At 44.4% G+C, this 25,256-nt stretch overlaps 2 protein-coding genes across 7 annotated transcripts in view; both read right to left on the reverse strand.

Annotated features, from left to right (window-relative positions):
• Positions 1-1,771: 1,771 nt before the first annotated feature.
• sun1a (Sad1 and UNC84 domain containing 1a) lies at positions 1,772-22,785 on the reverse strand. Of its 4 annotated transcripts, XM_031561006.2 has the most exons (25): positions 21,320-21,464; positions 21,170-21,185; positions 19,739-19,840; positions 13,949-14,131; positions 13,509-13,708; positions 13,343-13,369; positions 12,965-13,189; positions 11,663-11,785; positions 10,973-11,110; positions 9,451-9,531; positions 9,026-9,148; positions 8,698-8,796; positions 7,926-7,998; positions 7,742-7,800; positions 7,360-7,529; positions 6,696-6,971; positions 6,255-6,347; positions 6,093-6,133; positions 5,749-5,893; positions 5,191-5,463; positions 4,847-4,931; positions 4,400-4,515; positions 3,973-4,140; positions 3,147-3,239; positions 1,772-2,941 (listed from the first exon to the last, which is right to left on the reverse strand). In XM_031561006.2, the coding sequence occupies exons 3-25, from the start codon at positions 19,813-19,815 to the stop codon at positions 2,825-2,827; spliced, it is 2,985 nt and encodes a 994-aa protein (XP_031416866.1). In that variant the 5' UTR covers positions 19,816-19,840; positions 21,170-21,185; positions 21,320-21,464; the 3' UTR covers positions 1,772-2,824. The 4 variants fall into 4 exon arrangements, with proteins under 4 accessions (XP_031416866.1, XP_031416867.1, XP_031416868.1 ...); XM_031561007.2 differs by lacking the exons at positions 19,739-19,840; positions 21,170-21,185; positions 21,320-21,464 and adding an exon at positions 22,493-22,785; XM_031561008.2 differs by lacking the exons at positions 19,739-19,840; positions 21,170-21,185 and having other exon boundaries at positions 21,320-21,459.
• A 369-nt stretch (positions 22,786-23,154) lies between these two features.
• Positions 23,155-25,256, reverse strand: part of LOC105891174 (myoferlin) — a 38,265-nt gene continuing 36,163 nt past the window's right edge. For all 3 annotated transcript variants that reach the window (XM_012817329.3, XM_031560759.2, XM_031560761.1), the window contains 4 exons: positions 25,047-25,240; positions 24,652-24,761; positions 24,083-24,230; positions 23,155-23,574 (listed from right to left, as the gene is read on the reverse strand). In XM_012817329.3, the coding sequence (XP_012672783.1) occupies positions 23,539-23,574; positions 24,083-24,230; positions 24,652-24,761; positions 25,047-25,240 (488 nt within the window). In that variant the 3' untranslated portion in view covers positions 23,155-23,538. The remainder of the gene's footprint in view (positions 23,575-24,082; positions 24,231-24,651; positions 24,762-25,046; positions 25,241-25,256) is intronic.

Consider the following 25,256-nt stretch of genomic DNA (forward strand, 5'->3'; position numbering starts at 1 on the left):
GCTCTCTTTTTGTTGGAGTAAAACTGGTACGTTTATAGCATGAAGTGTATGACTGATTGTGTGTGTGTTACAAGTGAGTGTGCCCTTAGATGTGATCTGGACAACTGACTAATCTATAACAAGTAAAGCTGAGCTGGAAATTGCACTTGAACGTGCGTTCAAGTACAATTACCAGCTGAGCTTCACTTGTTATAGATTAGTCAGTTCAAAAGCATAGGACTATATATATATATATATATGTATATGTATAGGCTATAGCATATGTATAGAATGGTGTGTGTATCAGGGTTCCTGACTGAAGCTGTAAAACATGCGTATCACCAAAGCACATTTTCCTCTTCCAGCACCAATTCGATAAAACCCTAAACAGACATGCGGGACTTTGTCTTTTAGTTCACTCTTTTCTTTGAAACACAGTAATGAGTTGACTTAATTAAGGCTGACAACACAGAGCGTGTGACGCGAGCGCGGTGCGGTTGTGTCGTTGTCACAGAGGACCGATGGCACCACGTCACGGAAATTAAATTTGTTCTCAATATTACATTACCAGCATGACAGAGATGTACGACAGCTCCCTGGGAGGTCTGTAATATATTGCGGTGCCTTGTAAACACATTGTGCTGCCGTAAGAGAAGATATACAAGGCGCTTGCATAATGAAATGACTAAAGCCCTCATAGTGAAAGCCCCTTGAGGACACAGGGATACATTATGAGATCGACACTTGGATCTCGTCACTCAGAGGCGGCGATTATTTGCTCCGGTCACAACGCCTCTGAAAATTGAGTTACATGCTGAACTATTCGGTCAAGATGTTAACCGTTAGGGCAGCACAGTAGGCTACAGCCATTAACCATATGAATTGAGGGTTGTGAAGTGACACTAGTTACACTCACGTCTGTGGAGGATATTAGCTGTCAGAAATAGCTAAATTGAGAGGGCTCCTAGGGGCATTGTTAATCACAAACTGGGCAGTTGGAGATAGGGCTTCCATTTGCTGCAGGGAAATAATTTAATGTGGGTCAGTGACACACTTGAGGCTTCGAGGCAAATAGACTTAATGGCCTTCTTCATTGATAAGCACTTAATCCAAACAGTAACAAACCGAACACCCAGCGGCAGACATTCTTGCCGCATGTAACGTGAATACATCTTTTTCAGACATTTTTCACTACTTGCGTTTTATTTGGAGGCGGACAATCTTACACATTGACGGCAAGAATGTTTCCATGGAATCTATCTTGATCACCCAACAGTGAATGCTAGGAACATCTTGGAATTACCTTTTGGGCTTGGCTTTGAATTGCGCTTTATTGCCTGTGTGACTAAGACAATTGCATAACTATCACAGCAAATAACTGTTTGACACCATGTTGTATGGTTACTGAGCAATTCAATCTAGTGCTTCAGACACACGGTCAATCTAGCCAAATGACTCACTGTTCTGACAACCATCTCTACTTGTTTAGAGAAGAGCTCCACTCTCTGACGGTCTTGAGTACCACAGCTTAAGCCCTGAAGTCAGTTAGCCATTTTTTTGCTTTACTGAATAATCATCCTTAGCCGGAACTCCAGTGCACTCTCAAATGTACTCGTAAAAATGGGCAGACAGCTCGACAGGCACTCCACTAATGGAATCACCACCATTTACAGTATTGAAAATAAGGCAACAAAACTATGCGCGCGCGCACACAAACACGGCGGTACATCCACTCGTAAAGTCTAAAGTGCGGACTTCCAATAGCCATACAAAAGAGACAAGTTGAGCCTTGTTTAAAAAACAAACTCTCATATTAAATTATTTTATTAGAACTTTCCAATTTAGATTTCATATAAAACACAATATTACATTACCATTTAAAAAAAAAAAAAGTCAGTGGTCCTCAGGGAAAATGCATAGAGGAAAAACAATACCTCTTACAAAAAGCACTTTTAAATTTCAGTAACAGAAAACCAAAATAAATAATAACAGACAATGGTTTTCCACCACTGGGAGCTTGCAGTAGACGTTTTAACAGGTTATAGTGGAAGACAAGTGCTATGGCTGGGGCTGTGACTGACTGAACTGGCCACTCCATTAATAGAAGAGAATGGATTATTCAACTCCTGTTCAAAATAATGATAAAAATATCAAATAAAATGAAATATTTAAAAATGGTCAGGTTCAATATGACAAGGTTTTATGGCTTTCAAACAACACTGATGTAGAGTGTCAGGTGAGAGAAAACAAACAAAAAATATTCACAACATTTACATGTTTACATTCAGACATAGATTTTCTGTGCAGGATCCACTGTCCAGACTGAGTGGATCCTGCCTGCTAGAGCCAGCCCTTCATGAAGTGAGTGTCTAGAGCGCTACAACAGATGAGTCTATGGAAAGATCCTGAAGGATCCTGTATAGCAACACAGACCTCTTATTAAAGCCATCCAGTGGATTACAGAACTAGTTACCTTACAGGATCCTGTACACAGAGATGGACCATTACAAGGGCAGGGGTGTTAGACCAAAGTTAGACTGTGGCTACACAGACTGAAGTAAGTTGAAGTAGGAAGTGGTTGTCAGTAATTATTTGAATGAGTGTGTGTGTTTACTGTTGGAGCCCTTTGATAATGAGGAGGAAATGGATGCATCTCTACTGCATAGCAACAGTTGTAGTTCAGATGTTCTAAGCCTGGATTTTAAATGTAATTGTGTGTACATATGTGCTCTGTGTGTATATGTGTGTTTTTGTATGGTGTGTGTGTGTGTGTGTGTGTGTGTGTGTGTGTGCGCGCTCACTGGGTAGTGCAGAGAGTGGGTGCAGGTCCTGGTCGAGTGTGATGTCAGTAGGGAGCGGGTCGGCCGTGCACCCTGAAGCGGTAGAGGCAGGTGTAATCTGAGTGGCCCCAGTTGGACAGCACCCGCATCTCAATGATCTGGAAGGCCTGCTCACTCGACTCCTGGAGGGGGGGGGGGTCAACTCAAAATCAGTGTTGATCATTTGATATTGATCATTTTATTGATCAATTGGCCAACAAGTGAATTTTCAGGAATAAAAGGACATGGTGTCAGACATTAAATCAAAAATGTTTCAGGTATGTGTGTAGGTGGCATCAGATCGTCACAACAGGTCTCATTCCGTGTGTGTGTGTGTGTGTCTCTAACCGTGACTGGGTGTGTCTGCAGGGCGTCTCCATCCTCATCGTACGTATAGCGGCCCAGCAGCCTGCCTTCCTCCTGCTGCTCATCCTCCAGACCCTAAACACAAAACAGACAAGACAGGTGAACAAGCCTCAGCTTATAACGAAAACACACACAAACTGACCTCACACACTGCAGACAGGCTGCAGCTAACCTCATACACTGCAGACAGGCTGCAGCTAACCTCATACACTGCAGACAGGCTGCAGCTAACCTCATACACTGCAGACAGGCTGCAGCTGACATAGATACAACAAACAGGATGTGGGAAGACTGGGAATGAACGGTTTTGCTGCTACAGGGTAAATGTAACTAAAAGTAACTAAAGGGTAAATGTAACTAAAAGTATACACCAAGGCATTTAGGATGTGTATGCATTTTTCCACTAGAAACATGCTCTCTCTGTGACTGCAACTAATGCTTTCCAACATATGCAGCATAACATCCATGAAACCTGCTGCTCATACACCACGGAACACACAACAGAAGGCTCCGACACACACAACATGGCCATAACAACCATGGCAACAGCAGACACACCATAGCAGGCATGGTAACTACGTGTCCTAAAAATAGATGGTCTGCCATATTCTTGATGGTCTGCCATATTCTTGACGGTCTGCCATATTCTTAAGTCAAGACAGAACACAACTCACAGCAACACCAAACGGGTGTCAAAACAGTTCCACATAATTATATACGCAAACTGACAGTGTACAATCATGAAATACATTTCCCTGACAGTGTGTGTGTGTGTGTGTGTGTGTGTGTGTGTGTGTGGTGGCCTTACGTAGACTGTATAGTCTCGGGGAGCGCTGGTGATGTGTCCGGTCGGTGACAGCGACTTGGGGATGTGCTCCAGAGAGAACGCCATGGGAACCACACGCATAGACAGCCGGATAACCAGGTAACCATGGGAACCCTTAAACGCCCAGCAGTTCCCTGGATGGACGTCAGGCTAAAAACAGCGAAAGAAAAAGAGATAGACAAAGATAGGGACAGAGGAGAGAAATAAATTATAATAAATAAATAATAAAAAATTATCAGGAGAACTTCACAGTACTGTAAGGCATTAACTATAATACCAAATGGCTTTCAATAACACTACTTTTTTTACAACTTTAATATCAACAGTAGAGGATGTGAGCTCTGAGTGAGGGGGGGAGGCGAGAGCCTGCAGGGAACACAGCTGGGAGACCCGTGCCTGCAGTGCGTACCTGTATGATCACGCGGGGAGACTGGCTGAAGTACCACAGAGGAAGGCCAAACAGACTCATCAGGGCCGTCTTGGTCTCAAACGTCTCAGAGCAACGAGTGCTGAGGATGCTGCCACCTACACACACACACACACACACACACACACACACACACACACACACACACACACACACACACACACACACACACACACACACACACACACAGTCAGTTCCAGTGGACAAACACCACCTTCACTAGGCACTAACGCTGAGAATGCCTCCAGGTGAAAGTTTAGCCAGTTCAAGTAAGACCCAATTTGCTCGTGCTGTGCACTAGTCAAGATGGTGTTTTTCTCTGCGATTTTGTAGCAACCATCCCTGAATCACCAACCAAAAGGAGTTCATGCCAGCACTGGTGGGGCACAGACTAAGCCATTACGCCCCGCATGCAGAGTGGTGCCATACCTCCAGACTCCAGGGCGTAGTCCACCATGCCAGTGCGGTCCTGGGAGTACAGACTCAGGGCGTTCTTCACGATCAGCTCTACATGCTAGAGGGAGGGAGAGAGACATTTACCACAAACATATTTCATAAAAGACAGCCAGCACACTTCCTGGCAAGGAATGAGAGTACTGTTGCCCAATACAACTCAAACATGACTTGCCTCAGTTTATACAACTCAGTTTATGCCTTACTCTAGCGCCTACTTGGATCTACCGTCTCTCAGCATCATAGACATTATGCTGTTATTGTCTGTCGGTCTCTTACTGTAACTGATGCCTAGTTGACGACCTTGTGAATCTGCTCACCTCCTCGGACAGGCCGGTCTGGCTGGTGGAATGCCTGATGCTCTGTGTCAGAGTCTCCGCACGCACCGACTGGCGCTTCTGCTCGCTCTGCTCCACCAGCCGAGACACGTTACCCAGGATGCTTTGCTCCAAGGCGGCCAGCGAGGCCTGCAGGTCGGAGCCGTTGACGAAGCGGGCAGCGAGCCACGGGAGGAGCGAATCGGGCAGGGTGCCGCCGTCGGCCTCCGCGCCATAGAACAGCGCCTGCAGCTCCTGCTTAACCTGCGCAGATACCTGCAGCCAAGATGCCAACGAAGATGCATGTTTATACTGCACGTCTACGGACACAACGTTTCACATTCTGTAGACAGAGGCACACACCCATATGCACGACACACTGTGATAATGAAAAGGTGGTCTACAAATAGGAAAACCAATGTACACACACTACCAGCCTGTGCAAATACAGATATCCAAACACACTTGAACTAGGCAAACAGCACACACCAATACAAATGGGCCTGAAAGATAAGTCACGTATGAATACAATCTGACACACGTAAACACACAAACACACACCATGTTTTGGATGTTCTCCAGCTGCCCACAGCGTCCCTGGCACCCCTTGACTCCCTGCAGGTCTGCCCTGATGCTGCCCAGTGCTGCCTCCAGCCTCTGCACCTCCAGCAGCAAAGTCTCATGGGAAACGTAGTCCACAACCTCACTGGAGAGAGATGTACACATTTCGGCATACACATTTCAACAGATGTGAGAGGAGGGGTGTGATTGAGAGAGAGAGTGAGTGAGAATGCGAGAGAGTGCAAGAGAATAAGAGAGAAAGCAAGAGTGAGTGAGAGAGAGAGAGAGAGAGAGAGAGAGAGTGTGAGTGAGAGAGGGACAGGGCCAAAGACTACAGGACTCACCTGACAGGGGCTAGGGTGGTTTCCTGCGCTTTCTGGACTTCCTGAACACACACAAACAAAAAATTATACTTTAATTCAATGTACATCTACATGATTTAAATATACAGCTCATTTCAGTGCTACCAATCATCAGTAACCTCCTGTGCATGTTCTGCTGTGTACCTCAGTCTTCTGTGCCAGAGCCTCCAGCAGGGCCTCCAGATTAGCCACTCGAGTCTGATAGCTCTGCTGCTGAGACACATACTGCTGCTGTTGCTATAGCACACGAACAAACACACACACACACACACACACGTCAGCTTAGTGCAGTGTGTGTGTATAGGCAGGAGTGTGAAAGAGTGCAAGAGAGACTGTTTGTACAGTGTATAGGTTCTTGTGTTTAGGACGCCTACATTTAAATCCATGATTAACTGTCCATTACTTAACTGTTCCACCATCCATTATTTGAATCTAATCGAACTTTATCCAGTATTTATCATCAACCATCCATAATGTTGACTGTTTAATTCATAATTTGTGAGTTAGTTAGTTAGTTAGAGTGTGTGTAATTATATATATATATATATATATACACACACACACACACACACACACACACCTCACCTGTTTCACGTCCCTGGTGCTCCTCTCCACCTCCTCCTTGACCGGCTGCATCTTGTCCTCCATCATGCCCATCGCCCACTGCTCCAGCTGGCGGAGGTGCGTGCCCGTCTCCAGCTGCTCCTGCAGGGGGCGGTAGAGGGCCAAGAGCTGGGCGCTCTGCTCCCGATTCCGCTTCTCTCCCTGCGTCACCCGCTCCCCCAGCTGGGCCAGAGAACGCTCGATGTGCTCCACATTCCACCGACGATCTGGGTCCAGAGACGGGGGAGAGGAGGAGGGCTGGGGGGGAAAGAAAGAAAGAAAGGAAGAAAGAGGAAAGTGTGTGAGAGAGAGCGAGCTTCAGGTACAGACCACGATTCTGGCGAAAGGTGGTTGTTATCCGAGCTCAACTAATTACACCCTTTCCTTCCATGTTCCTGAAGCAAATTGGCTGGAATAGTGTCCTCCTTCGTCTACTCAATAAACAAATGTATATGTACACAGGCGTAGCCAGATACACAGGCTGATTGACAGAGACAAACTGCTGTATTGGTCATACTGCTGTGGACTAATCACTCATGACACTCATTACATGTGCAAACACAATTTTCACTGTATCAACTGCGAACTGGGCACCAATGCCAGCATGGCTGGGTGGCGCTCCTTCGGGCTCAGGTGATAAGCCCACCTGTGACTCCCCATCCGGGAGGGGGGGCTGGGCATAGGGAACCGCACTGGTCTGCTCCTCCAATGGGGTCTCCCAGAGGGCGGAGCCAAGGAGGGACTCTACCCTCCAATCGGTGATGTTGACAGCGGGAAGGACGGCCCACAGGGCGGAGGGACCCCAGTAGCACAGCACTGGAGACGGAAGCAGCACAGACATGGAGGTTCAATCAGGACAAGGCCTACTGTCAACTCCATACAACTACATGACTGTGTCCACTACCAAAGACAGTGGTTCAGACTTTATTATATATAATAAATATTTTACTTAAGTTCTAAACCATCCAAGCATTTGAGCTGCTGACAGCCAAGTGTGTGTGTTTTAAAGACCAGAGGTTATCTCTCACCCATGAGCAAGAGGAGGGGGATGAGAAGCAGGAGGAGTCTGTGCAGGTTAGGAAGACACCTGACATTCAAAACACAAATCAAAGGGTCCTTATTCAATGTGAACAGTCAACACTTAATATCTGGTGGAATGTTAAACACGCACACACACACACACACACACGGCGAGACTGAAGAGGAACTCACCGTACGAATAGGAAGTCCCTAAGCAGAGACATGAGGGTGAGGAGTCGCTGCCATACTGAGGAAGATCCCTGGGCTACACACACACGGATATATATATTTTTTTAAAGGACATCAGGGAAGATTAGCAGCATTATTCTAAACTCAGGAGAGCAATGTGTGAATGTTTGCATACGACACACACACACACACACGGCTTACAGTATTAATAGTCTGCTGCAGACAGTGGGGGGGGGGGGGTCAGTAGAGTTACTGAGTTCACAGACAGCCCTTTTCGACCAACAGGGAAGGGATAAGGACGACACACGAGGAGAGAGAACAGGACTACCAGAGTCAGTCAGCAAGTTAAAAAGGAAAAATAACAGAATAGGCCAGTGGCAGAGAAGATGGCCTGTAGTAGTCTCACAGTAGCAGACAGTAGTTCTTTTTACACACACACACAAACACACACTCCAGCAGGCTCCAAAGGTCCAAACAACTAGTCAGCTGTGATGCTACAGTAAAACACTCAGTGTGTGTTAAAGTAAAAGGAAGACGTGTCATCTCAAAGACCACAAACAAACACAACACACAGCTACTACAGCCCACACTACATGAGGCAGGTAACAAGACATCTATCCACCTCCTATGTCTAAATCCAATCCCAAAAGACCCATCACACACACACAGAGAAACCACTACTCGGCACCGGGGTCAGTCTAAAGCAAATGAGACCACTACACATGCAAGAGAGGTTGGTGACCACAGCAGCCTTTAGAAGGAGCATCATAATGACCTTGAGACATGACAGCCAACCAGAGGAGAGAGAGGGTCTTCTGAGCGACGAACCAGATTACAAGGACTAATTTCTGGCCCAGCCACAGTAGACCATGGCCTAAGTGATCACCAACCAGGACGAGGAACAAAATCACACAATAAATAAGGGAGGGGGAACTAGTAAAAACACATTCAGAATTTGGGTTGCCGTTTACTATGGAATCAGATTTAGTAAAGCTGTTACGAAACTCAGAGGGTCAACAATTCTAAAAGTAACCAGACGAACACTAACGTTAGAATTGGGTTAAACTATTGGGATTAAATCATTTAAACGTAATTGATGAAACCTGTATAAGCTACGAGGGTAGGCAGCGCCCCCTGTGGGCTGTCTGTTTGCGGAGGGTTTGCATGCTCAGTGTGGGTCACGGCCGTGTGTGTGTCCAAGTGCTGCTTCCCCTTGCAGTCGTCACCTGAGGCCATGGAAGGACGGGTAGCAATGAGGGCCAAAAAGATAATGAACCATTAAGACGACCAAACTTCAGACTCAAACCTAAAAAGTCAGTTCATAACTTTCCATTTTCTGCAGTGCTTCACTAGGACCTGTGAGTGGCTCAATGACACACTCCATCACTCAAAACACACACACACACACACACACACACACACACACACACACACACACACACACACACACACACACACACACACACACACACAAAGTGTAATTCATGGTCAGAACTCAAGGATGTCGGCGTGTGTGACCGGTACTCACATAATGAAGCGCTGGCATCTCGATGGCCATCCTGCTTTGGATGCTCTTCAACCTTCATGTTTCCACAGTACCTCCAATCAGCTAAGAGAGACACACGCACACATACAGACAGACACACGCACACACACACACACCAGAAACCATCAGATCAATCACAGTTCTCCTTCTACACCCCTCCTCTTCCTCACCCCTCTCTTCCGCATCCCTCGCTCACCCAATCCCAGCTCTGAGGGGGGGGGGTGTGAGCGAGGGTGTGACGGAGTGATTTGCATGTAACCCAGGTGACGGGCTGCTACGGTGACAGCCCATTTGTTTATGGAGGAAACAAAAGCATAACAAGAGGAGAGAGAGAGAGAGAGAGAGAGAGAGAGACACTAAGCCACCTACAACGAGGTGGGTTTACACGTCACTAAGAGGAGGGACGAAAAAGGCTGGATGGAAGAGATGGAAGAAAGAAAAAATAAATAAATGAGTGAGAGCCATGAATGAGGGGTAACAGCAGTGTAGTGGGATGGAGTATGGTGACGTGACACACCCCAGAGGAGGAGAGAAGGACCTCAGAGTGGAGGTGGGAGTTAGAAGTGCATATCATGTGCAAAATTAAATATGATGATAATTAAGTTGTGTCCCCCTAGTACACCTGAGTTAGCCTGGATACCAGACCGAACTTAGCCCCGCCCACACATTTTTTGGTTGGGAAGTTCGGTCTGGCATTACTCCATTGAGGAGAAATTATCTGCGGCTCGATATCGGCCGTACCAATCAAATTGTTAAGGCGGGCTTTATACGATGATGGACAGATGATCAACAGTAACGTAACCAACCACGTCACCAACACACGAGTTGAATTCGTTTTCAACAAACATGGCTGCCGCTGGAGAGCTGAAATGTATAGATTCGAGTCCATTTAGACATTGACAGTGCATTCATTTTGAAAGAGGAACAGAGAAACGCGATTAAGGCATTTGTCAATCGAAAAGATGTTTTTGCCTTCCTTCCTACGGGATCCGGTAAAAGTGTAATGTATCAGCTGCCCCTGGTCACATACTACGTTGTTCTGATTGGTTGTAGGTAACCAATTGAGCGAAGAGGCATTTTTTCTCCTGGTTCGGTTGAAACACGCCCCATAATCACAGCCCAATGGAGTGATATCAGACTCATATTCTGACTAGAATTATGAGTATGACATCGTCAGGCTACACCTGAGTCTTACACAACAGTGAAATGAGTCGTGTGGAGATAAGAGCATCCCAGGTGTTTGCATGTAAATGTGTATGTGTGTTTATGGAAATACAGCCATCAGAGCATACCAGTGGATACCAGTCATGCAGCATTTCAGACCAGAGCAAACAAATGAAGATCACACCAGGCCAAAGTAGTCTACACCGCTAAAAGGTTCTAGTCGTGTCAAAGTAAGTGAGAGTGGTGACCAGTGAAAACCAGTGACATGGTGAGGAGAGCCATGACCATCCTGCAGTGGAGGTGACCACAAACCCGGCAGTGGGTGAATGAAACCATATACCTCCGTTGGCGTGGCGGGCACCACAGAGCGCCGCCCTGAGGCGGAGGGCACTGAGGAGGGGTCCTAAGGCCCTGACAGCAGAGAGCCACGCTATCCTGAAGGCTTGTACACACACCTTAAAGACGGAACGCAGACCATCTGGAGGGGGAGAACAGCACGGGTTTTTACATAACGCACAGATGCACACACAAGCACACACACACACACACCACTGTGCAGTAGGTTTAAAATAAGTTGTGCTTCGTTGAGAGACCAGCAATATCCAATATATGTGTTGACAGTAGAGCGATAATCTTTAAGTTGGTGGAGCTAACATCTGTGGCCTTGAATCAATCATTAAATTGTATTCCCTTTTACTATAAAAACAGACATGCGTGTGGGCGAGTTTGCCAGGCTTGTAAACAAATGAGCTACTATTAACATTTCACCCAACAGCAGGAGAGAAAGGAGTGAGTAGAGAGAGAGCGAGGTGCTAGAAACCTGAGAGAGTTCTGGAAACAAAGACCGACTATTGTTTATTTAAAAAAAAAAAAAAAAACGTGATTCTAAAGGAAAGCGAGTGAGTGAGAGAGCACATCTGTTGAAAGAAAGAGCGCCTGAGCTGGTGATTGTACTGTGAGGGAGGGTAATTTAGGTGAAGAGGGGTTTCTCTGAAAGGGCTTTTTGTGAGCAGGGAGAAGCTGCTGATACCTTTGCCCTGTGTGCGGGCCTGCAGCAGCACGGTGTGCACTAGCAGAGAGAGCACACACACCACAGAGGAGACGGCTCGCCTGATGTACTCAACACACACCTCAGGCACCAGCATCAGGACTCCTACAGACAGAACACACACTTATACACTGCACACGGTCCAGAGCATGAGCACATGCAAACAAGCGCACACACACCCTCCAAACCCTTGGCCAACATTATCACTCCACCACTCCCAAAACACACACTGACAAGCTAAACCTTTAGCATCCAACAGCAGCACTCCTACAGATAAAGCGTACCCTTAGACAGAACCCGGAGCGAGAGGGTTCTCTAGCCTCGTGTCGCAGCACAATAATGCACCGTGACACAAATGAAGTGTGCCAAGGACTTCATGAGTCTGTATAAAAACTTCTTTTGTTCCTCAGAAGTAGTATTTTAGAATGAATCAATAACACTGCTTCTGATTTAAAAACATTTGTAGGTAGGCAATTATTTATAACTTTTACAATTCTTTTTAATCTAATGAGCCTTCAGTCCCATTCTCAGTTTGATTTCGGAAAAATAAATTCAAGTGCAAAGGCTCATGGGACTGGTAATGTTTGCTAGGATACATTGCATAATCGCAGTCGCAATTTGACCTTTGACATGCCTTAGCCCCCAAAAAGGAGGAAAACATCTGCCCCAAGCCAGAGATCACACTTACACACTCATACCTCACACTCCAGACACACACATTCAATCTTGAGCAACACCAGAAAGCCTGCAAGGAAAACACATGTACACACCAAAAAACAGCCCTCATATCCCTCCTTACAAAAGTAACATGAAGTCTAATGTGGAGAGTGGAGAAGCAGACTAGACATCAGTGGATGAAATCAGGAAACCAGCTGTGTGTCTTCAGATGACCACTAGACGTCACTGTGTTGAGTTGTCCCACAGCTGAAGCAGCAGTCATTACAATTGGATCAACAGAGCTTTTTTCAGCTTCATTAATTAGGGGATTGGCTAGGATAATGAAGACAGAAACTCTTCTGAACATCCACAACTCAAACACCAGGGACTCGATCAAGGCTCAGCTTCACAGGCCAACACCTGCTGCAGTTATTTAAAGTCTTCAAGTGTCCCAAGCTTCCCAGCATCACAAAATACAAAACATATCATCAGCCACCCTCCTGCACCAGTAAAGAACTTGGCCTGGTGTGGATTAATTTCTGGCTGTGATGCAGTCTTTTTGCGAGTCAATACCCTGCTTGTGTGTGTGTGTGTGTGTGTGTGTGTGTGTGTGTGTGTGTGTGTTACCTGGGCGATGTTTGCGGGGCTTGTCCCTGCTGTAGACAGTGGTGGCGTGGGGAGCGGTGTTCAGGGTGGTGTGTTTTTGGGCTGCGGAGGAGGACGAGGGTTTGGAGGGGCAGGCTGTGGAGAAAGAGTGCTTCGGGAAGCTGCAGTCTTTACACGTGTAGCCGTTCACCACTGACGTCTGCGTCTGGGCCGTCAGGGCGTCGCCACTCGCAAGGATGGTGCGATCTGACAGACACACACACACACACACACACACACACACACACACACACAATATGAAACACCTCAAAGACTGTTTCAGCCCTCACACTATGCACTTGCACAGATTACAACTGCAACACGGCCACATGTCGTTAGTATGGAACGGCACCAGCTTACCTCCGTGATCACCGTCTCCATCCAGACCTGCCAAAGCACAACAAGAGATGAGCTGCATGTTTATGTATATCTGTGACTGTATGCATGTAATTGTATGTAGGTACATATGTACTTGGCGTGTGTGTGTGTGTGTGTGTGTGTGTGTGTGTGGTGTGTGTGTGCCCACCCCAGAAGCTGTCCATGAGTGTGCGCTCCTGGATGCAGGACTCGTCCAGCATGGAGGAGAGGAGGGAGGCGTCGCTGGCAGCGCAGCTGTGCAGGCTGCTGTTGAGGGGGGCCAGCGGGGCCGGGTGGGACTTCTGGGGGGTCAGCATCAGAGACTGGGAGCCAGCCACAGAGTGATGAGCTCTCCTGCTCTTCAGAGGTCTGGGAGGAGAGAGAGAGAGAGAGAGAGAGAGATAAACATTAAAAAAAAAAGAGAGAATAGGAAAAGGGAACAAGAAAAAGCAAACATGAATAATAACGATAACAGAGAACACACAAGTTAAAGTGTAAGAAAAGGTAAGGTGTCTATATAGGGGTCTGGAAATCAAACCAAAAAGACTGGAGTGGTGTGTGTGTGTGTGTGTGTGTGTGTGTGTGAGAGAGTGTGTGTGTGTGTTTTACCGGTCCTCTCTGCTCCCTCCAGCACAGTAGGATGCGCTGTGGCGGTCCAGCAGTCTATCGTCGCCATAGTGATCGGCGGTGGTGTGCAGACGCAGGCTGCGGCGGGACATCCTGGGCGCCTCGACAACCGGCGTGATCCTGTGCTCGTGCTCAAACTCCAGTACTGAGCACGAGTAGCTGGAGCTGCACACACACACACACACACACACACACACACACAACCTTGGCTGAAAACGCAAAAGGTCTTGTACGAGTCTCTATTCCAGAAGACAACGGTCAGTACTTTGTACAGTACCCCATGGGACACATGTGCTCAGACTAAACACATTGTCTACCGATGCAACTGTTCATTGTTGCCTATGAATAGCCCACAAGGTCAGAGCGCAGTTTTTGATCTCACACAAAAGCACAAAACACAGAGAGAATGATTTGCGAAACAGAAAACTAAAGCAGAGACTTGAAGGCCAGATGCGTTCCCACTAACACATGGCTGTGATTTCAGCAGACAAGACGACCTGAGACACACATTCACTCACACACTCACACACAAACCAGTGGGCCGGCCTCTTTATTAAATCACTACCAGCCACTGTGTGTCAACATGAAGAAGGCGGCAAACTAAAGCTCAATGCTTTCCATATGCAGACTCATACTTTAAGCCTTGATTGCTTTCTTAAGCTCAATGCCAACAGCAGAGAATAAAAAAAATAAACTGCCAACCCCTAGCCCTCTCTTAAGGGCACAATAGCTGCATTGAGCCCACATGCTGACCTCTGCTGCTGTAACATTAAACCATTACACAGCAGGCTACTGCTTCAAGGTTTACGGTCTAATCTCACACGCTAGCACTTGCGCTAGCACGTACACACACACACACACAGGGAGAAATACATACACGCAGTATAAATGGTCATGAAGGTCACACACCTAAGGCAAACAAAGTGACAATAACTTGACATACACACACTCACATACACACACAAATAAATAAAGGGGAATACACACAGCACTGTCCAGCCCCAGCTTTCCAGCCCCCACCTGTCTTCAGTGTTCATGCCACAGCGAAACTGTGTGCGCGCACAAACACATGACTGTACAATTACACACAAACATGCACACTCGCGCACACACACACACACACAGAGCTCAGGGAGAGAGCGAGCAAGAGGGATCAGGCAACTTAATTCGCCTTACTGTGATCACTTCCTGTAAGGGGACAAAGGATCTGGCTATGGACTTTCCCTTTCTCCCTCCCTCCCTGTCACTCACTCGCATTACACGGTTTAATGATAGCGGCAGCGGCAGCTCCTGTACTTTGAACACACAGTAGTCCTACCCCATGCTGCAGACTGAGAAAGAGGGAGAGAAATAAATAGCCTATTATCTTTTGAAGCTTCTCTCTGTCCTTATCCGCCCATCCTTCCCCCATCAGCGTAATCCTGTGGGATTAGTGGGCAGGACCACAAGACAATTACACGGGCAAACTTTCTGCTTCCCCTGCTACGCAACCCAACTCACACAACTGGACATTGACAGGAGTATACATGCATGCATGCATGCATACATACATACCGCACACAGGGGGACATCCTGAGCGCCTTGATGACAAGGCGTGATCCTGTGCTCCTGCTCAAAACTCAGGTGCCGACCATGAGTAATGAGACAGACACACACTGTTATGAGTACACATACATACCACAAACACACACACACATTACCCGATCAGTCGAATTGAAATTAATTCTCTCACCCCCAAAAATGAATTGTTAATTTAAAGAGAAATTAACTCTGAAGTCGCTATGCCTCCAAGCCGTCAACAAACCCACCAAAGTGCTTTTTAAAATATAATCTCCACTGCAATCCAAATTAAATCTTAATCCTCATTTTGGAAACTAGCCTTCCACAGGATATTGAAACACTAAAGTAAGCTAAATAAATCTTCAGACACTACTAGTCACCATTTTCAGCAGAGCACTGGCAAAAATGTTTCCTAACTAACCCAACTACATCTTTAAAGGATTTACTTATGATCACATAAGATATTTCATCTGATTTTGTAACTGATTTTACAGTAGCAACCTACCACACCCAGATATGGACTATGGGCCTTGAAAAATAGGAAACTTTACCGATATATTCAGAAATGTGTTTGTTATCTGCATTCCTCCAATAAAGAATGCACACACACGGGGTGTAAAGATACACACATTTCATGATTTGATACGGTTCAATACAGTAGCCTCACAGTTTAATACCATTTTGATACAACAAATTGAGTATTGAGGATACCAGTCTAAATTCCGCTTTACACAGTCCACATAAAACTATTTATCTATCCATTTTGGATGCGATCAGGGGTGTAAACTAACCTTTTGGTCTACCTGCCAAAGTGGCTGGTGCATGTTCAAACTTTAAAAGTCACTCCTTTTTTTTTTTTTTTTTAAACCAGCCACTTTGATAATGTTTACCAAATATTTTTGTAATTCTTAAAAGGTGCAGTGAGTAGGATTTAGTGACATATAGTGGTGAGGTTGCAGATTGTAGCCAACTGAATACACTAAGATTAATGACAAAGATAAATTCTAGTTTTGGGGGATAAATGTAAAATAACAATCCTGGTAGCGATTCGATATTTTTCAACATCGACACATGGAAAAAGGTTACTTCCTTGACAATGACGATTCACAGTTGTCCTAGATAATGAGTACGATTCTCCATTTGTCAAAATTTGGGTTCGCCCATTGCCCATGCACCAGCAACCACTAATTCCTTTTCATTCTTCTTCTTCTTCTGTTGTTGTTTATCTTCTTCAAACTGGCACAACCAAAGACAAGCTGCCACTTAGAAATAGTCTAGGTCAAGGGCAGCCAGCCAGAGCTCTGCCTAATCAGTGTATGAGGTCAGAAAAAAACAGGCCAGACAGAAACCAAACAAAGCTGCTGCTATCCATCCTACCTGCTGACACCCATCAACACACACCTCTCCATCAAGTTGGTGGGGGAGAAATTGTGGGTATTTCTTCGTCATATGCAAGTCCACTACCATTAACCAAGAACCCAAGATTGACACTTCACAATTAACACACACAGCTTCAATATGTAGGCCTATAAGGTTTCCTCTGTACACTGTTGTTAGGTGAAAATTCACCCTAGTTACCTCAGGACTCCGGAGCTGCATATACGTATATTTATTAGACAAACAACAATTGCAATTGGGCTCACTCCCAGCACAAGGCTGAAAGTGAAGCCCTGATAAACAGGTTTATATAGACAGAAGTTTAGTTTTCAGCAGGGATAACCACGTGGTGGATCTCTGACGTCCGAGGCTCCCTATATTGCAAGGATGGCAGTTTTGCACAAGGTCGGAAGAAGCTTATCACTTCTGGTCTAAACATGCTATTGTACAAATGCAGACTAAGTGGCACCTAATATTCTAAGTTACACACATGCAGAAACACAGAAAAGCCATGTTCCTGCTTACATAAGTACATGATTCATATAAGGTAATTAATAATACAAGGCACTTGATTATTATTTCTTAAGTCATTAACAGTATTTGGAAATGATCTCTATCAACTGTTCAATGTTGCAGCCTAAAAACATCTTCTGAGAGTGCCTGGCCTGTGTCAAGACTCTACGCTACAGGATTGGCATCCAACATTTATCTGTCCAATGTTAACCACACATTCCTAGAACACCTTTTCCAAATATACATATGCCCTTTTTTTCCCCAGGCATTCCTAGTACTCCTATTCCAAAATGCATTGTGAAATGAAACCAAAAACACAAAAGGTCATGCTTCAAACATTGCTATTGATAAGTATTAATACAGTGTGTTGTGTCCCACTGAAGTGTCCACTGAGCCTGCTTAGAGCCAAAGCCAGTGATGACAGCTGTTTGGTTGGGCAGTCCAGTGATTAGACATGGCACAACAGACGGGTAAGTTGGCAACTGGGCTGTTTTTCCAACACCACCACTGTCATCACCAATATGAGTACAAGTGGTCCCCTAAGCAACAAAAAATCTCTCTCACACACACACACTAGGGGTGGGCATAATTAATCGACGATCGATTAAATGTTCATTAAGAATTTCCTCGATGACATTATTTTTTCATCGATTAAACTAATGCATGTTCTGTTGCGCAGTGTGCGTGTAATTTATTTATTTTAGGGCTGTCAAAGTTAACGCGTTATTCCATGAGATTATTGTGGCCGAGATTAATGCAATAAAATATTTGAACGCAGTTAACGCAACTTTGTTTACTTCCGGTGTGCGTTGACCCATGGCACGAAACCGCCGCGTGTCTGCAGTCAGTTAGATAGGAGAGACCGAGACGGTAGTTGAAGATGGAGAGAGCTGAGGGATTGTTGGGCGGAACGTTTCTGTTTAAGAGGCAAAATGACGCAACAATCGACAAAACTAAAGTTGTATGTAGCATTTGTCAAGCTAAATGTAGCCATCACAGAAGCAGCTTGTCTTTAAGTTATCACCTTAATGCAAAGCACCCGACAGAAAGCAGTCCCAGGTTAGATGATCGCCAACCCACACTCCACGACTTCTCTAGGAAAATAACTAGACCAGTCCGTGAAAAGGTTACCAACGCTGTAGCAGTTTGGGTTGCCGGTGACTGTCAGCCCATCAACATAGTTGAAGACGGTGGGCTGACTGAGGTGATTCGAATTGCTTCAAGGGACAATTCTTACGATTTACCGTCGAGGGGCACCATTGTGTCTCGTATACATTCCTTGTATGACGGTGAAAGAGCACGGAAAAAAATACAATTAAACAACAGTGTCTAAAATACACGCTGTCTGAAGTGATGACTCGTTAATTTATAATATTTAGTCTTTAGAAGAAAAACAAACTTTTAATCGCGATGAATCTAGATGAATGAATTTCAAAATGTGAGATGAATTAGTTATAGAAAGAAAAACGAGGGTCAGTTGTGTTTATGAGCACCGGCTTCTAGATGACGGCTCCGCTGCTTAAGAGTACAGCAGCGCATATTTTCAAGTGTAACCATTGAGCGGATCCCGTTTAACTGCCACAAGAGTTGTCCATCTTGTAAGTTTAACTGCCACAAGAGTTGTTCATCTTGTAATAAAGATCTCAATGAGGAAACACGCTGTGTTTTTTCTATTTTCACTGCATTTTAATATAGCCTATAAATAGTGAATTTTAATATAAAAATATTAATGATTAATCGAAAATCGATCGTTAATTCTCCCGACGATCGATTAAGAAAATTGAATCGAATGCCCATCCCTAACACACACACACACACACACACACACACACACACACACACACACACACACACACACACACACACACACACACACACAGTCTTATCTGCTGCATTTTAAAATGAGGAACTTATCCAATAAGATCCAGTGACGGACACCACACACGAAACAGAGCGACATCATTAACAACCGTCCTCTTAGGCTGTGGGTGAGACCGGAGCCTGTTGGGCCAGCCAAACACAATCACAATAAAGTCAGACTTTCAATTGCATAGCCATGCAGAACTGAAGACCAAGGAGCAGCCATGCTAAGCACTAATGAGTAAGTCCTCATATGAAAAAAAAAACAAAAAAAACAACACATGCCGAGTAAGTTAAAATGCAACATTCAAAATGAAAATCAATATTTCAAAGCTTTAAAATTATGGCAGACAGTCGCAGTGGCAGGCGGAGAAGTATGGCGGGTATGCAGGCAGGTGCAGTGCCAGGCGGTGAAGTATGGCGGGTATGCAGGCAGGCGTATAGCCAAGGCAAGTGTCTCACCTGTGGGCGTATGTGTATGCTGTATGGCTTACGGCACACGGCCGCAGGAGCGTACCAGAGTGTGCCTTAGGCTTCATGTCCACTAGTATTCTTCAGCACAGACTGCAGGAGTGAGGCAAGATGCGTTACATCAGTGTTTTCAATCAATCAGCACACACGTGCACACACACACACACGCAAGCTCACACAGAGCTAAAGCACAAATGTTATGTCATACAGCTCTGGGAAATATCTGGCCTAGGGTCATCTACGCCGAGATGTTTTGTTATCTGATCTGCAGACAGTCTGTCACACTGCTTTTCCAAAACCAAGCACTCAGTCCCTTGTTGTTCTGATACTGAATCTGCAGCAACATAAAGGGTTCCAGCTCAAGCTGCAAGTCTCAACTGTCCTGAGAACTGACCCGAACTAACCCTGTCATCCAGCCAACACCACAACTGCTAAGGGGTCTGATCAATGGAGACACTCAAACTGCCCCCCTGCCAGTTACAGTTACCCTGGAAACTGGCCAAGCCTAGCCCAAGCTATGAGATGCCAGGCCTCTGAGCTAAGCTAGCGGATGCTACCTGTTTGTACTCCTTAGAGAGCACCTCCCTTCCTAACTGGCAATTCTACTAGTACTTAACTTGCACTTACATTCCTGCACTTTTTTTTCTATTTCTTATGTAAAATAGTATTTATTGTTACACTAGGTCTCTATTGATCGTAGCTTGACTGTTCTCTCCCTTGTACGTCGCTTTGGACAAAAGCGTCTACTAAATGACTAAATGTAAATGTACTAGAAATGTGCAAAGGTGCCAAGGAGAAAGACAATCAGTAACTAGAATGGCACTCAATGGACCGCATACCTCCTGTTAAGGGCAATAAAGTTAATCTCACTTTAGCAAAATGAATGAACTTTGTCTTCTGATACTGATATATGCTGACAGTGGAAACATATCTCCACAGGCTTGTGTAGTTGAAATGGCCTGCTGGCAGTTCTCTCTGCCTCTGGGTTAATGGCCCCAATTAACTAATTGGGGACTTGTACACTTTGACGACATTCGTTGACCAAGGCAGCCACCTGGTTGTAGTAATAGATCACATTAGTGAGTTCTGTAACAGTTAACCTTGCTGCACAACAATCACACAGCCTACAGTGGCATACTGTTGCTGACTATCTTTAATCAGGATTGACAGACCACACTGCACGCAAATCATCTCCATACAACCACTGTTAAGAGAGACAGCAGGAGGGGCAGAGAACAATTCTATCACCTACAACTTTCTGGTTGTTTACAAAACAAAGGTCATCTTATATTACAGTGGAAGCTTAAAGAGGTGGGGCCTCGCACTAATCTGTTCTGCCACATGGAATATGACACTTCAATAATTGTCAGTTTACAATTTGTCAGCATCGACTGAACATAAATAAAATCCAAAAAGCCTTACCAGTTCCTTCTCCACGCTGTACAATTTAAACAGATACGTATAATCAACGTCTATCCGCTATAATAACAATCGTAGCAAGCCATGTTCCTAACATTAAACAAGTGATTAATTTCAACAAGTGAATACTACGTGAGAAATGCCAAAACCTACCGGTAGCTTGATTTATATCACATTAAGATGCGACGTTACAAGGGGAACAAATGGCGTGTATAATGACAATCAGTTGTGAGGTTTCACTTGCCGTTAGGTCCAGCTGAAGCAACAGGACTTGCTCGTTTACAGCTTCGCGCTACCAGCAGACGCGTGATTTCCCAGTGGGCGTGGTGAGAGGGAGGGAAGGCTCCATGCTTCTCAAACTGACAGCATGGATACTTAAGTTTCTTCGGTGCTCATTGACAATACATTACTTGGGAACTTACATTAATTCACTCGACTGTCGTCAAGTTCATAAATACCAGTCAAGTATACAAATGATTTATAAGTATAAACTATAAATCTCCCTTTGCCTTTATCAGCACCAGGGCACACTTTTCTGACATTGTGACTTGACCAGTGAACAGGTGTTGGTATAATTGAAATCAAGTTAACAATTTACACAAACAGTAGGAACACTGGAAGGCAACACAATCATCTATTCGTTAGATAAAACTGCTGTGGCTTGAAAGGTGCTCCGATTTTCACCCGCTGTGCATTACAACTTGTAGAGCTTTAAAATTGAAAAGTTAAAGGTTAAAAAAGTTAAAGGTTGAACGATGACCAACTACCTCAGTAACCGTAACTGCCAAGTTGGCACATTTTAACTTGCTTTTGACCACTTGTTTTGATAATAGTTCAGTTTATTAATTACGCTTTGCCAAATCAACAATAAACAATCGGCATAGTTGAAAATTCCATTTAGCTTGGCCGTTACTAGACAATTAGCTAACTAGCTAATAATGATAGCTACCACAAATAGTAAGTACAGGTGGCAAACTAACAAACTAGCCTTATTCACAAACGTTATAGCTATTGTTACATTAAGCTCAACTGAAGTTTTGTAATAGCTACAGTATAAGATTGTCAAAGTCCGAATTCGAGTCACCAATAGTTGCAAACTAACAACTAAATTGTCCAAAACTTAGCAAACGAAGTAGTCGCCACAAGGTGTCGTTAGCCGCCACAAGGTGCAGTTCACAACTCAAACTAAAATACCAAAGTAGACTTTAAACATATTATCTTAAATCACAGTAAGGTTGTTTGACTTAATCTTAATGTCAAGTAATGAGCAAAAGTCGTGCAACAACGTAATTTCAGGTAAGTTATTGCAGATATCACAGTTCTTACCTGCTAATGACAAGTGGCTAAGATGCTATTCGCAAACTTTCAACCCAAGGCCGTTGGTAAAACGGAAGAACGTTAGCTTTATAGAAACAGGGGCCGATGGTTGCCTTCCTGACTATGATGTAGAGGTCCACCAATAAACTCTCTAAAAGTCTGTGTAAAGACCACACTTAATTATACATAAACGCACAAAAGCTCCAAACACATTCCCACCGGCCCCGTTACATGAGCGAGTCAGGTTTGGCCCTCAATTAATGACGTCAGAAGATGAACGGTGACCTCCAGCAGCCAGATAAAAGTCTTCAAAAGACATTTAAATAGTAAGTGAAATAAAAGCCAGCATTGTCAGCCCAGTGTTAAAAGTCTCTCTTGTGCATCATGTACCTGTACTTAAAGCTCCTTCATTTTGATCAAAACAAAAACTGAAAGAATTGCCCTAAATTATGACCTGCTCAATTGCCTGTATTTCTAGATGACCTGATCATTGTTTAAAACAGAAAGAGAGAGCATGTACAGGGGTCCACAAGTTCACCTTAATGGAATGTTGTTGTTTGTTTTTGTTTTTCAGTTCAAAAAAGTTTTGGTCTGATTCTTCATTGGAGGGAAGCCCATTACATTTAAGTAATATTTAAAAAATAATAACACAACACACATTATGTCTTTTATTAATTTATTTAACATACTCAGGGAGGTTTGCATCTCTGCAAGTACAAATATTTCATTACATATATAATCCCATACATAAAAAGTACAAAACAATCGATCAAAGTGCAAAACAGGAAAAAGTGCTCAAACTTTCCTTAAACAAGGCAAAGGCAAAAGTGTAAGACCCAGCATGAAAGCATTACAAGAATATGCCAACATGTAATCAAATACAGAACATTTAAAACTACCACTACTAGTGACATTTTTAATAAAAATACAAATTTGCATAGTCCAAAAACAAACATTTCATAAAACAAAAAAGGCTGCTGGCAGTTAGTGCCTCAAATGGACTTTTATGATGGTTTCCAGCCCCAAGTTAGGCGTTTTGGAAGAGGACGTCTTGATTAGAAAGGCTTCACAATCTTCATAGAAATGTAGTTCTAGAAGAGGCAAGAAAAGTACATCATCAGACCACAGATATCACATAATTGGAACCATAATAGAAAAGCCTGTATTGTCATTGTATTTGCATACAACAAAATTTGGAGCGCTGCTGTGCGTTGCAAATGAATACAGTAACATTTTGTTTTATACACGTGAATAAGGTGACTAAGATGGCATAAGTGACTTGGAGTCGAATAAAGTGACTAGTGTATTAATATTGCAAAATGAAATTCCACGTTTAGTGCATGTCTGAGTTTAATGATCTGATGGCCGTCGGGAAAAAAACATTCCTTTAGACGCGTGGTCTTTGCTCTGGAGGACCTGTAACCATTACAATAGTGCAGACGGCACAGATGTAAAGCCCCAACGGCCGTTAACTAATTAGTTAGCTTACTGAACCCGTAAATGAAAATAAAACCACACACATGGAATACAAAATAGAGTTGGACCATGCACTGCACAAGCTGATGTCTTTTCACCGTACGGTTGCAGATCGGTGCTTACCGGCAGTGAATACAGCAGGATTCCGAGGAAGAGCAAGACCAGGAAGAGCAAGATCAGCCCAATGAACAGCCATTTAAACCTCCGCCACACGATGAACTTCAAGGTCTTACACGGATTGGTGAACCAAAAGAAGGACGTTTCAGGACGTCTGTTTAAAAAAAAAAAAAAAAGTAAATAGGTACATTCAGTTCAGTTCAGTGATCAGTGTTGTCTGTATACAATGATGATGCGTTACAACTGCCAAAGAACTATTGCAAATAGGCACGAGGGAACTACATGATGCATCATTTCATCATGAGGCATTTCATCTTCCATTTCTTGCTCTTAATAACAACAACATTAAACAATACCATTTACATGCATTCATTTAGCATACATATTTATCCAAAGTAACTTACAGTACAGTAAAGGTGTACATTTTACTGTGTTAAACATACGCATTGAACCTATGACCTTGGTGTCATTGGCATTTTGCTCTACCAATTACATACAACTACAGTAGCCAATAATATGATTAAATAACTCAGTATTATTTAAATCTTTCTGGGTCAGTCAGGATTTCCGCTCACTTTGGGAGATCCAGTTTAGGGTGCATGTTCGGCTCATCACGGCCTTTTCCTGCTGGCCTCTCATCCGCTTCCTTTTCAGCCACTATCTCCAATGACAACTCCACCTTCCCCTGGAGACCACACACACACACACACACACACACACACACACACACACACACACACACACACACACACACACACACACACACACACACACACACACACACACACACACACACACACACACACACACACACACACACACACACACACACACACACACACACACACACACACAGAACATTTTGTGACCAGCTAGACTACAATAAAACATGGGCCATTTGCCTCTTGAGATCTGCTTCGTTAAAAAAAAAACACAACGAAAAACCAACACTTATTTCAAGTGTACTTACACCAAGCTCCTTTTTGCCATCCTTCTCAACCACACAGGGCCACCACCCTCTGACTGCCTTCTGGTTGAAGAGTGACTTGGTTGCATCCCATTTCTGGTGAGGAATAACGCCCTCTTTTGACAGCATGTCAATATTGCACTTATGAGACATCTTTTTTGGTGTCATGAGGTGATGCAAGTTAAGCTCAACGGAACCTATGATAGAGAGAGG

This window comes from Clupea harengus, chromosome 23, assembly GCF_900700415.2.
Source record: "Clupea harengus chromosome 23, Ch_v2.0.2, whole genome shotgun sequence".
NCBI lineage: Eukaryota > Metazoa > Chordata > Actinopteri > Clupeiformes > Clupeidae > Clupea > Clupea harengus.

Excerpts from the sequence above, each read along its gene's own strand:
- sun1a (XM_031561006.2), bottom strand. The coding sequence starts at position 19,815 with ATGAAGCCTAAGGCACACTCTGGTACGCTCCTGCGGCCGTGTGCCGTA. Across the intron at positions 13,709-13,948 it reads GGAGGGAGCAGAGAGGACCG|ACCTCTGAAGAGCAGGAGAG; the intron begins GTAAAACACACA and ends CTCTCCTCCCAG. Across the intron at positions 9,532-10,972 it reads TGCCCGCCACGCCAACGGAG|CTGATTGGAGGTACTGTGGA; the intron begins GTATATGGTTTC and ends TGTCTCTCTTAG.